The sequence below is a fragment of the Somniosus microcephalus genome, chromosome 3 (assembly GCF_052327205.1).
Source record: "Somniosus microcephalus isolate GS21.2 chromosome 3, FLI_Smic_1.0, whole genome shotgun sequence".
Classification (NCBI taxonomy): Eukaryota; Metazoa; Chordata; class Chondrichthyes; order Squaliformes; family Somniosidae; genus Somniosus; species Somniosus microcephalus.
Genome location: NC_140989.1, coordinates 276375895 through 276388538, shown reverse-complemented (window position 1 = coordinate 276388538; position 12644 = coordinate 276375895). Strand labels below are relative to the sequence as shown.

Below are 12644 nucleotides of genomic sequence, written 5' to 3'. Positions count from 1 at the left end.
TGGTGCTGCGAATGGATACATACTGGAGCATTCGTGATGCTGAGGACGTCATGGATATCACATTTAATCAGTTGGTCACACCGCAGGTAAAGGCTGCACAGGCAAGAAGGGAATGGGTGACCGCCAGGCAGAGTAGTAGGTGCAGGCAGGTAGTGTAGGGGTCCCCTGTGGCCATCCCCCTCTCAAAGAGATATACCGCTTTGGATATTGTTGGGGAGGGTGGCTTATCAGGGGAAGGCAGCAGCAACCAACTTCCTGGCACCATGGGTGGTTCTGCTGCACGGGACGGGAGGAAAAAGAGCGGGACAGCTATAGTGATAGGGGATTCTATTGTAAGGGGAATAGATAGGCATTTTTGTGGCCGCAAACGAGACTCCAGGATGGTATGTTGCCTCCCTGGTGCAAGGGTAAAGGATGTCTCGGAGCGGCTGCAGGGCATTCTGGAGGGGGAGGGTGAATGGCCAGTTGTCGTGGTGCATATAGGTACCAACGATATAGGTAAAAAATGGGATGAGGTCTTAAAAGCTGAATATAGGGAGTTAGGAGGTAAATTAAAAAATAGGACCTCAAAGGTAGTAATCTCAGGATTGCTACCAGTGCCACATGCTTGTCAGATTAGAAATAGAAGGATATTTCAGCTGAATACGTGGCTAGAAGAATGGTGCAAGGGGGAGGGAATCAAATTCCTGGGACACTGGAACTGGTTCTGGGGGAGGTGGTAGAGAAAAAAGGTGGTAGAGAAAAGCGGGGAATTACAGACCGGTAAGCCTGACATCGGTAGTGGGGAAAATGCTAGAGTCCATTATTTAAAAGATGTCATAGCAGAGCACTTGGAAGACAGTGACAGGATCGGACAAAGTCAACATGGATTTACAAAGGTAAATCATGCTTGACTAATCTACTGGAATTTTTTGAGGATGTAACTGGTAGAATAGATAAGGGAGAACCAGTGGATGTGATGTATTTGGACTTTCAGAAGGCTTACGATAAGGTCCCGCATAAGAGACTAGCGTGCAAAGTTAAAGCACATGGGATTGGGGGTAAGGTACTGACTTGGATAGAAAACTGGTTGGCAGACAGGAAGCAAAGAGTTGGAATAAACGGGTCTTTTTCCGAGTGGAAGGCAGTGCTAGGACCCCAGTGAGTGAGGTACCGCAGGGATCGGTGCTAGGACCCCAGTTATTCAAAATATATATTAATGATCTAGACGAGGGAACTAGATGTAATATTTCCAAGTTTGCAGATGACACAAAGCTGGGTGGGGGTGTGTGTGCTGTGAGGAAGGTGCAGAGAAACTCCAGTACGATTTGGACAGGTTGGGCGATTGGTCAGATGCATGGCAAATGCAGTATAATGTGGATAAATGCGAGATTATCCACTTTGGTGGCAAAAACAGGAAGGCAGATTATTATCTGAATGGCAATAGATTGGGAAAAGGGGAAGTGCAACGAGACCTGGGTGTCGTTGTGCACCAGTCGCTGAAGGTACGCATTCAGGTGCAGCAGGCGGTTAAGAAGGCAAATGGTATGCTGGCCTTCATAGCGAGAGGATTCAAGTACAGGAGCAAGGATGTCTTGCTGCATTTGTACAGGGCCTTGGTGAGACCACACCTTGAGTATTGTGTGCAGTTTTGGTCGCCTTATCTGAGGAAGGATGTTCTTGCCATGGAGGGAGTGCAGCGAAGATTCACCAGACTGATACCTGGGATGGCAGGAATGACGTATGAAGAGAGATTGGGTTGATTAGGCTCATATTCACTAGAGTTTAGAAGAATGAGAGGTGATCTCATTGAAACATAAAATTCTAACAGGACTAGACAGACTAGATGCAGGAAGGCTGTTCCTGATGGCGGGGGAGTCCAGAACTAGGGGTCACAGTCTAAGGATAAGGGGTAAACCATTTAGGACTGAGATGAGGAGGAATTTCTTCACCCAGAGAGTGGTGAACCTGTGGAATTCTCTACCACAGAAGACAGTTGAGGCCAATTCATTAAATATATTCAAGAAGGAGTTAGATATATTTCTTAAGGCTAAGGGGATCAAGGGATATGGGGAGAAAGCAGGGACAGGGTACTGAATTTGGATGATCAGCCATGATCACATTGAATGGCGGAGCAGGCTCGAGGGGCCGAATGGCCTACTCCTGCTCCTATCTTCTATGTTTCTATGTTTCTAAATCCATGCTGACAGCCCTTGATTAACCCGTGCCTTTCTAAATGACGATTAATACTGTCCTTCAAAATTTTTTCCAATAATTTGCCCACCGCCGAGGTTAGGCTGACTGGCGTGTAATTACTCTGTCCATCCCTTACTCCCTTTTTAAACAATGGCGCAACACTAGCAATCTTCACTCTGGGAGGCTATTATCACACAAGTTACAAAGATAAAAATGAAACCTTCTGAGGTCTCTAGTGGGCAGACGTTAACCACTGTTGATGCCCATTTTGCAACAGCAACCTGTGATAGATTAAATCTTAAAGGTTATGACAATATTGCTTAACCTTGGGGTCACAGGGGCGATGTCTGGCATGCATTGTCGTCCTCAGCACTCATCTTTGCTGATTATAATGCGCTGTCAATTACCTTTTGTGGTACGCTGGGCAACATATTACATCACTCAACCGCTGATAACATCACTACATTGTAAGAGAAAAATGTGGGCTACTTCACAATTATATATTCTAGTCATTACTGTGCTCTTACCTGAAACCTCACAAGTGAGGGTAATACTATGATTCTCCTTTATTTTCACATTTTCCAGCTTATCTTCATTAACGATGCTTGGTGGTACTATTTATATAAAAATAATGGAGTTAAATGTTATAACAGCCACAGCAAAATACTTCTCACCTCTTTATTAGACTTCAGGTCTAAAAAGATATTCAAATCAAATGAGGAGAATTCTAATTGGACCACTTTGGAAGGCCTGAATGAATTGCAGTTTCCAATAACATTTCACTGGTCCTGATGTACAAAATTCAGAGTCTTGCACACAAATGTTGCACCTGCATTAGGATTTGCTTGACAATATCCAAGGATAATTGGATCTTATTTCCAGCTATCTCCATGATAAGAAACGAACTTGCATTTATATAGCATCTGATCACATTGTCAGAGCATCCCAAAGCACTTTACAACCATGGGATTATTTTGAAATATACTGTTGTCATGTCAGAAAATATGGCAGCCAATCTGCACACAGTAAGGTCCTACAAACAGCAAGTGAATAATTGGCCAGATAATTTGTTTTTGGTAGTGTTGGTCGAGGGAAGAATGTTAGTCAGGACAATGTGGGAACTCGTTACTCTTCCTCAAATGGTGTAATGGGACCTTTTCCATCTAGCTGAATAGGCTTAACTTAATGCGATAGCAAAATACTGTGGATGCTGGAAATCTGAAATAACAACAGAAAACGCTGGAAAAACTCAGCAGGCCAGGGCAGCATCCGTGGAGAGAGAAACAGAGTTAACGTTTCAGGTCGATGACCTTTCGTCAGAACTGGAAAAAAGCAGGAAATGGAAAGCAGGTTTAGGGGCTGGGAAAAGGGGGAGGGGATGAAAGAACAAAAGGGAAGGTCAGTGATAGGATAGAAAGCAGGAGAGATTAAGAGACATTGAGAGACATTAAGAGATATTCAAGGCGAGAGGAGGTGGTAATGGGACAGGTTAAGGAACAAAGGATGGCTCCAGATGGGGTGTGAATTGCGCTGGCAGAATGAAGGACAGCTGCCATGTGGGAGGCAAGAAAAAAAAAGCCAAACAAGAATTGTGGATAAAAGAAGAAACTATATATATGTGACAGGGACCAAGGTTATGATCTGAAATTGTTGAACTCTATGTTGAGTCCAGAGGGCTGTAGCGTGCCTAATCAAAAGATGAGGTGCTGTTCCTCGAGCTTACGCTGAGCTTCCGTGGAACAATACAAGAAGCCGAGAACGGTGAGGTCTGAGTGGGAATGGAGTGGCGAATTAAAGTGACAGGCTTAACTTAATGTCTCATCCAAATGATGATTCCGAAGTGAGGGTATTACCAAATAAGTCAACCTGCCACTAGGCTAGCAGGGAAGTAAGGGAGAACTGTGTGTCTGTTCTTGTTTCAAGTAACAATTTAGAATCCAGTATGTTAGCAAAAACCTTGGAACATCAGTGGCCAATTAGGACTGAGCACTCAGGGTCTTTGTGCTTCAATAACTATAACTGAAGATTTTGGAGTCTTTGATACTCTGAACTTTGCCTTTAAAGGGCTTATTCAATGGAGAACATTTGAAGCTGGGCTTGTGTGGAAATCTGGTGTAATACACTTCTCTTCTTTGGGGCAGGAGCTTGAATTCAGCCAGATTGACTGAATTAAATGATTTAAAAAAAATATTAAACATGATGAAAGCCAATGATATTTGGATGGTTACACAGAGACGCCACAACAGAGATTCTAATTCATCTTAATTGGTTCAAAACCTACGAATGATTTATACATTGTGTTGTAAAGCAGAATGAGACTAACAGATGGAATGGATCATAGATCATTTGTTCAATTTCTGTTATTCTTTGGGGTAAACTAAGCACATGCAAACATTTTTTCCGGTTTTGGGACAGCGATTGTGGCAGTATATTTTGGTGGTGAAATCTTTCTTCAGTACTCAAAGTGTTAAGGTGGTTACTCTGATCACTGTATCCAGCTGGTTGCTATGGATACAGTTCTGAACTAATGGTAAATCTGCCAATATTGAGGATTAACAATCAAAGACAAATGGCTACCTTAGTTGTATGAGACAAGAACAGTCATAACAGCTTGTTAGGGGCTCACCTGCCAACAGTATCTTCCATTCTTCTGAACTGGATATTGTCTATATTACAACAGTGACTACACTTCAAAAGTACTTTATTGGCTGTGAAACGCAATGGGACTTCCTGAGGTCATGAAAGGTGGTATATAAATGCAAGTTCTTTCTTTACATGCAGGAATGTAAACCATACAAGCCCAATATTCCTGATGATAGTTTACTTTTAAAATAATTAATATTGCCCGTCTATGTTATAAAAGGAAATTATTCTATTTGTTCTAAAATAACAGCACTACAGCTCTTAAAGGCAAAGTGTCATTAGGAATTTCTGATATGGCAGAAATAATTCAATTAATACATTATGATGTGAAAGAATGTAATCTCTATTGCTCGAAAAGAAAATTAAACTACCACTTACTTTCACGCTTTTTTGTTTCTTTTATTGATTGTTGGAGAGGTGGTTGAAGCACTTAGACCGATTACTATACTAACACTGTCAGGCTAACAGCAACTCCTCCAAGTCAGCTCTCTCAAAGGGATCATTGTTACTCAATAATTAAGAGTATTTGCGGGGGGACGGAGAACAGAATAATATGATAGTTAATAATTCTTTGGCCCAGATTTTGAGTAGAGAATAACGGTGAGGCTAACAGCACTCATAGTTATTATGGATAAATTGGACAGCAACTGCCAGAGTACACATATCAGTTAAACACAGAAATCCAGAAGTTGCGGTCTGAGTTACCCTGCTCCTCCACAGGCTGTGCTATAACAGTACCTCGCCGATAGACTCGGCATTGAAATACATGCAAGGGCATAAAGTTGCGGTACTTGCCCACTAGTTACCCACTAAACACAGCAGAAAAAGTTAGGGCTGATGTATTTAGGAGTAAGTCAATTTTTAATGGCATGATCAGTCATAATTACTGCCAAACAACCTCTCTGGCCTTGAGTGTGGAGTCTCATTCCTTCAGAATTTAATTAGTGTTGGAGATTTTTTTTTTAAATGTTGTTTTACTTTTCCTGTCTCTTTTATCTCTCTCTTAATCCCATCTTTCTTTTCCAATCTTTATTTCGCTTTCTGTACTTGATTTAAAACGAATTTATAATTCCTGGTTTATACTTCCTGGTTTAGACTCTGGGGCCAAGATTTTCCTTATCTCGGTGGGTCCGGGTAGGTGACATCGGTGCCGGGTCCTGACCCCGCTGCTGGCTCCATCCCACTCTGGAAAATTATTTTCCATTGAGGGCTTGTTAAGCCCACCCAACCCGTTTCTCAGGCAATTAGAGGAAGCGGGTCTGGTGATGTCATTCATGATGCATCATCAGCCGGTTTCCTTAAAAGGACTGTGGCCAACTTTCTTTTAACATTTGTGCTGTCAGTGTTCTACAGCATTGAGGTGCTGCAAACACCGACAATCACTGCACAGAGACAGAGGGCTGCACCCAGGTTCTCCCATGATTCCCTCCATATGCTTATGGAGAGAGTCACAGCACGCAGGGAGGCCCTCTTCCCTTCCCATGGGTGGAAGAGATCTTCCCAGGAGACCAACACAGCCTGGTTGCCTAGAGTGCAGGGGAGGTCACAAGCAGGGATGTTGTCATGAAGTGGCGCAAGCTTTTCAATTATCTCATTAAATCACAAAACGTTAGTACAAAGCCACACTCATCTTCATCCTGCTGTGCCTTTCATTACATCCCCATCACTCTGCCTTCCCAACCATACTCCTGCACATCCTTACTCACACCAACTTACCTTGCACGTCCATCCATCCCTGTCCCTCTATCTACATTATCACATCCCCATCTCACTAGCCACCCTTCACACTGACCCTCATCCTAGTGCAATCATACCAACTAATAACACACAAGGGTAGGCACTTGGGTGTTTTATCCAATGTTCATGTAAAGTTTCTGTTAATGTGCTGTCAAACATTGAAACCTTTATTTTCAACACTTTTCGGTCTTGGACAGATGTGTGTGCACCTTTGGAAGTGGCTTAGTGAGTTGCAGTGAATGGTGAGACATAATGGCATCCCCACAATGGTGGTGCATGTGAAAGTAATGGCTTGGGCATTGTTGGGATGCTTTATGGTGTTGGTGTGGGGTGGTGCCAACCTGGTGCATCATGTGGCAGCCATATGGGTGTACAGTGCCAAGTGAAGTAAATCTGGCCGTGGTGAGGCCATCCCTGGCCTCCTGGGCCGCAATGTGGTCGGGTGCTGATGCTCTCTGTCCCATGCAGCATCAGGTGATTGTGGAGCAGGTTGGTGTTGTTGTTGGTGCTGCTGGTGTTGGCGCTGATTGTGGTCAGATTCTGAGGACCACGGTGAGACAATATAAAGGGCACCCATGTTGATGGAATAGATGGCAGATGAAGTAGAGACAATGGTAAGAGAGTTCTTCCAATGAGGTAAGAGTGGATGGAGAAGTGGAGATCTGTCAGGTGGGAGCTTTTACTGTACATTTGAAGCTGTCAAGTAATCAGCTGGAGCAATGGTCACTGAACTCCCGCCTCAAGTGGACAGTTATGGTCCCCGAACAGCGTGGTTCCCATGGCCATGAAGTTAAAGTGAAAAGGTAAGTTAAAAAAGCCCGTTAATGATCTGTCAACTAGATGCTAATGAGTTTAATTGGGTCGCCCGCTGTCAAAAAAATCCAATTTCCCGCCCAACCCGCCATCGGTCCTGCCCACTGACCCCCCAGAAAATTCTGCCTTGTTGTCTCAGTGAGGATTCTTCAATCTGATTGGTTGAAGAGACATGCTGTTACTTGTCCTGCTCACACACGCCACAGATCCCCTGTAGAGGGTGCTGTGCTGGATTAGACACCCCGATGATGCAAGTCTCCGCTCAAAAGCCCGCAAAAACTCTGTGGGCAGCTGTCAGCATAGTGAAAGGCAAGTGCCATTCCTTCGCCGCTGACCGCAAAATGTGGACCATTGTGTTTTTTGATTTTTAGAAAGGGATCCTGGTGGTCGTGCTCTCTGTTTGATTATATTACTTTAGTGTTAATTGTTCAGCTTATTTGGAACTATCAAAAGGTGATAATGAAAAATAAGAGCCTTTAAAAAAAATATTTCTACGCGGTTTCAAAAATGAGACCTTGATATCAAAGCTTTTATGTGAAGACAACTACAAGACAATAACAAGGCCTGTTAAGTGTATATAGTTACAGAATGGTTCGACAGTGTGATCATGACTTTGTTCCATCACTGTGCTGTGGAAATGGAATATTTCTGTTCTCATTATATACCTAAGATATCAAGGTCAAAGCTTTTGCTGTCTTCTCCTGCAGCATTTGTGACTACACAAGAGTATCTCCCAGAATCCTCCACTGCTGCATGTATCAAGCGTAGAATGCGACCTCCTGTGGGAAAATAAGAGTTCAAATGTTACATAAGGTAGGTAATTAAAAAAGGACACAAAAATAACTGAAATACAACGCAATGTTTGTACAGCTTCTCACAAAGTCCAATTGGGGTCAAAGTAGCAACCGACTACATTGTTATTTAGGAATGTAATTATTTTAGTTAACCCCAATATGCAGTTAAATTCTATGACACGTAATCACAAAGGAACACAGTACTAAAATGATTTGCTTTACACAAATAATGAATCATTTATACTATAAATAGGACAGACACAAAGTCACCATCACTAAACACAGCCACATCTGTCTGCTATTGTTTAAATAGCTGTCTGGATCAACAAGTGGGGTTTGGCTTTGTTGTCAATTAATTATCTGTAACATCTTATGTGCTTCATATTTTCTCCATGGACGTTTCACAAAACTCGGTGGGCTCATTTTACACGAAATTTGTGCTGGAGTTAATCCAGCAGAGGCTGAATTTACAGGCAAGTCTGGCAGCAAAAAGTAGTTCTGGACTGAGCACTTGGGAGATATGCTGGTGTAGTGGAGCAGCCCTCCAGAGGTGGGCTTTGTGCAGATATTCCTCTACTGTACACAAAATAAATGGTTTGCTCATGCCATAGCAATAGAATCATTTAGTAACACAGGCAGAAGAAAAGTAATGCTGCTTTGTTGTCATCTGTCTTCTAGTGCATGCAAAAAAGATCTATTCAATTAGTGGATTGATGCCAACCATGAGGATGAATGTAAACAGAATTGCTCAATTAATTTTTATCTCAGTATTTGAAATCAACTCTAGGGTTTAAAGCTACATACATAACTAAATGTGGTTTTGCCATACTAACAGCTTTGGCGTGTTCACAGTGGCTGTATTGTCGATCATTGGTGTGATCTTAAGACCGATCAAGATCTGTAGTATTTACATCAAAGCTGAACGAGGACTGTAGAACCACTCCCTAAAATGTACATGCACAGAAAGGTCGGTGCATTGCATGGTCATGTGTGGCTCTTGAAGCAAACAGGACAGATGCAAAAAAGATATTGTCCCAGATTTTGCTGAAGCGGGGCATCTCGCGGTGTGCTCCAGTAGTTAGACTTGTTCATGCATGCTTAGGTTTTTTTAATTTTTTGCCCACAAAGTTGTTAGAAGTGCAAGCTGATAACGGTGCAGTGAGGGCAACAGGGCATCTGGGACCTTGGTAAATAATGGGACAAACAGTGTATCCAATGAGATTAAAGGATTGAGAAATAAACAGATGAAGGACTGAGAAGGAGGGTAAATTAGAGTGTGTGAATTTAATGTCAAATCAGGTACATAAAGAGAAATAAAGAGAGAAAAAGAGATTGGATGGAGAGAGAAAGAGACAGAAAGAAAATGTAAAAAAAAAATTTTAATAAAAAATTTTAGGGGGCTAAATTTGGTTGATTTGCGCCTCTCGTTAGCGCTGCCGGCGATGATGTCATCACCGTGCGCAGCGTCCCGACTGTAATATTGGTGGTGCCCTCAGGCTTACCACCGGACGCTATGTCCACCGGGGTCAGGGGGGCCTACCTGCGGCCGGGGTGGTGCTAGTTAAGGGGGAGGTGGCGGGCAGCCATTTTTGTTGCTTGCTGCCTGCCAGCACCTGCCTCCGTTATTGTCCCCGGCCCCCGTGAAGCCCCCCCCCGCAGGGTGCCGGCTGCTCTTCATTTGCCGGCACTCCCGATCCCTGGCGGCCCAGCTGGGCACCGGGATACGCTGTGCTAGGCCCCTCCCCTTTAAGAAGGGGAGGAAGGCCTGCAGTACTGCAGCGCGACGTGCCACAGCGCATAGTGCTGCAGCCTGTAGCGTCGCGATATTGGCTCACAGCGCCCTAAGAGGGACGCGGGGCGCCTCCAGTAGTGCCCCTCCTCCCTCTCGGGGCACTACCTGGGAAAATCGGCTGCGGGGGCGCTAAGTTTTTTGGGGCGCTAAAATTAGTGCCTTGGTGAAGGTACCCCTTACATTTTTTAAATCTCCAACAACAATTAACAACCTGAAGGAATGAAACTCCACACTTTTAATTGTTCACTTGCTGGGCAAGAGAGGTTGATTGGCAATCATTAAGAATTATCACGTTGCACTGTTAATTACTAAACTTAACTTTCTGTGGAGAGTTTAATGGGAAATTAATATGCAAATACAGCAACTTCATGAAAATCACGAGGAGGTTTAGGGCGGGATGCCATTTTCATGAGGCTAACAGCAGAGTGACGCAAATCAGCCAGCAGCTTGTGGCGATCAGCAATTTATGGAGTTTCTCTTCCTCATCACAAGTTGGTGGAAGAATTGCGTGTTAATAATGGCATGCGTCCTTCAGACACTGTTATTTTTTCAGCAAATTCTGGGTCATTGATGCATTGGAAAAGGTTCAGAATAGAGCGACCAACAATTCTTCTGGATTTGGGGCTCTAAGTTATGAGGAGGCACTTGCAGAGATTACTTTTTTTCCGGTGGAGAAATGAAGATTGATTTAAAATGTTGAGAGCCATTGATGATCGAGATGTAATTAGAGGAAAAGAGATTAAAATGACTAAACTTGTATTGAGACCAGAGATTAAAAGATTTTTTTCCCCTAAGAACAGTGGATTTGTGCAACAGACTCTCAGTGTAGCAGTTCAGACTGAGTTAATTAACTTCTTCAATGAGAAGCTGGATAAATATCTGGTTGTAATGGGTGGTTGTAAAGTGATAAGTATAGACTTCAGATGATCAAAGTTTCTATAATGGGCCGAGGGATGAGGAAGGAAGCAGCAGGGCAGAGTTGAATACTGGAGATGCGAGGATGGATGAATAATTTTGCTTGATTATCTTTGGGGACCAGGGAATATTTATACAGCCCTTGCATTCAGATCATCAACTGGGGGGAATAAAGTCAACTGGCAGGATATATTGAACATAGTCTGTGCAAGGAGCAAGCTTAATAGGTTGAATGGCCTTTTCTCAATCTGTCCTTCATATTTTTATGTAGAATAATAGATTGTTGAAGGTTCCAGTTATTGTGCATGGCCGCAGTAATCACTTGCATCAGTTTTGTATATAATCTTTTGTAAAAGCATACAAATGTAAATAATGGTCACTGGTATTATGCTTACCTGAGAGTATTCTCAAAGCATTACTCAGGCCGATTGGCTGTCCATCCTTCAACCAGGTGATCGATGGAAGAGGGATGCCTGAGGCTTCGCAGGTCAATACAACAGGATTCTTAACCACGACACTGACATTCTCTGGCACTCCCAGGGCTCCACTAATACTTGGTGGCACTAAGAGAAAAGATGTGAAAATCAAGTGATGGAAATAAATTGGTAGTTAATTATATTTTTGCAATTAAGAGACTGTTAATCATAATGGAACCAAAATCCTATCCATATAAACATGCTTTAAAGTAAATCATATTACTAATCAACAATGAAGGTTTCCACTCTTTATTCAAACATCCTTAAAAGTTGAATGCATTGGAACAGATTGGACTAATAACTAGTATGTAGTGAAGATCAGGGCCGAACTGATGTCGATAGGTAATTCATTATTCCTAAGCAAATGAGTCATAACGATTTCCCCATTTTTTTCATGTTTTCCTTTCTTCAGATCTCCCTGCCACACAAACAGATTTCCTGTGAAAGAGGCTTGGTCAATGATGCTCTAAACTAATAATTATGCTGTGCATGGGAGCAGTCGAGGATGACTCCCTCCAATTTCCTCTCCTTGATTATAGCAAAGTGTTTGATCTCCACTCTGTCTCTCTCTGTTGACAGCATGAGCAAGATTGGGAATTCACCATATAATGATCACATTCTACCCAGAGAAATGTTTGAATTTGGTCAGCTGTTACACATGTGGACATGTAAATGAAAGTCCACAATAAAAAGCTTTGTATTTGATTCTTCTCATTACAATCAGCAAAATTCTCTGAATTCTAACCCGAGTATTTGTCCCTGTTCATCTAGTACTTGGGCAAATCTCAGCCAGATGTACACTGCCCAGTGGTTCCAATTTCATCTCCAAGTCCCAGCAGCAGCAGCATGTCAGACCTTCGTTTTCTGAGCTCATTCTTATGCTGTAGAAACATTAAGTTCCTTTCACCTTGCCCGTCGCCTAATTTGGTCCTTTTTCTGAACAGAAAAGCGCTGACTTCACTCCTCACCACACAAGCTATACTGGATTTTATTTGCAAATATTGGCAAAATAGGGGAGAATTTAGAGTTGCTAGGTGTCCCAATTCGAGAGACAATTATCTACTAATAAAAGGTCTAGACCATCGCTGTCATTGATCCTTTCAGGCTGCTAAGAACTACTGTAATTGGTTAAATATAAGTACTGATTTTTGAAGGTAAAGCCACTGGGAATTTTTTTGAAAAAAATTAGAAATATTGATTTAAGGATTTTGTACTGCTAAATTTCATCACCAGTGATATGACCATGCAGGAAAACAGCTAAAATAGAATAATAAGCAGGGATCCAGGCTATTGCTTTCC

At 42.6% G+C, this 12644-nt stretch overlaps 1 protein-coding gene across 1 annotated transcript in view; it reads right to left on the bottom strand.

Annotated features, from left to right (window-relative positions):
• Positions 1–12644, bottom strand: part of hmcn1 (hemicentin 1) — a 757099-nt gene that overhangs the window by 273770 nt on the left and 470685 nt on the right. The window contains exons 46-48 of the mRNA XM_085982583.1: positions 11265–11432; positions 8034–8147; positions 2703–2789 (exon numbers count right to left, since the gene is read on the bottom strand). Coding sequence (XP_085838709.1) covers positions 2703–2789; positions 8034–8147; positions 11265–11432 — 369 coding nt within the window. The remainder of the gene's footprint in view (positions 1–2702; positions 2790–8033; positions 8148–11264; positions 11433–12644) is intronic.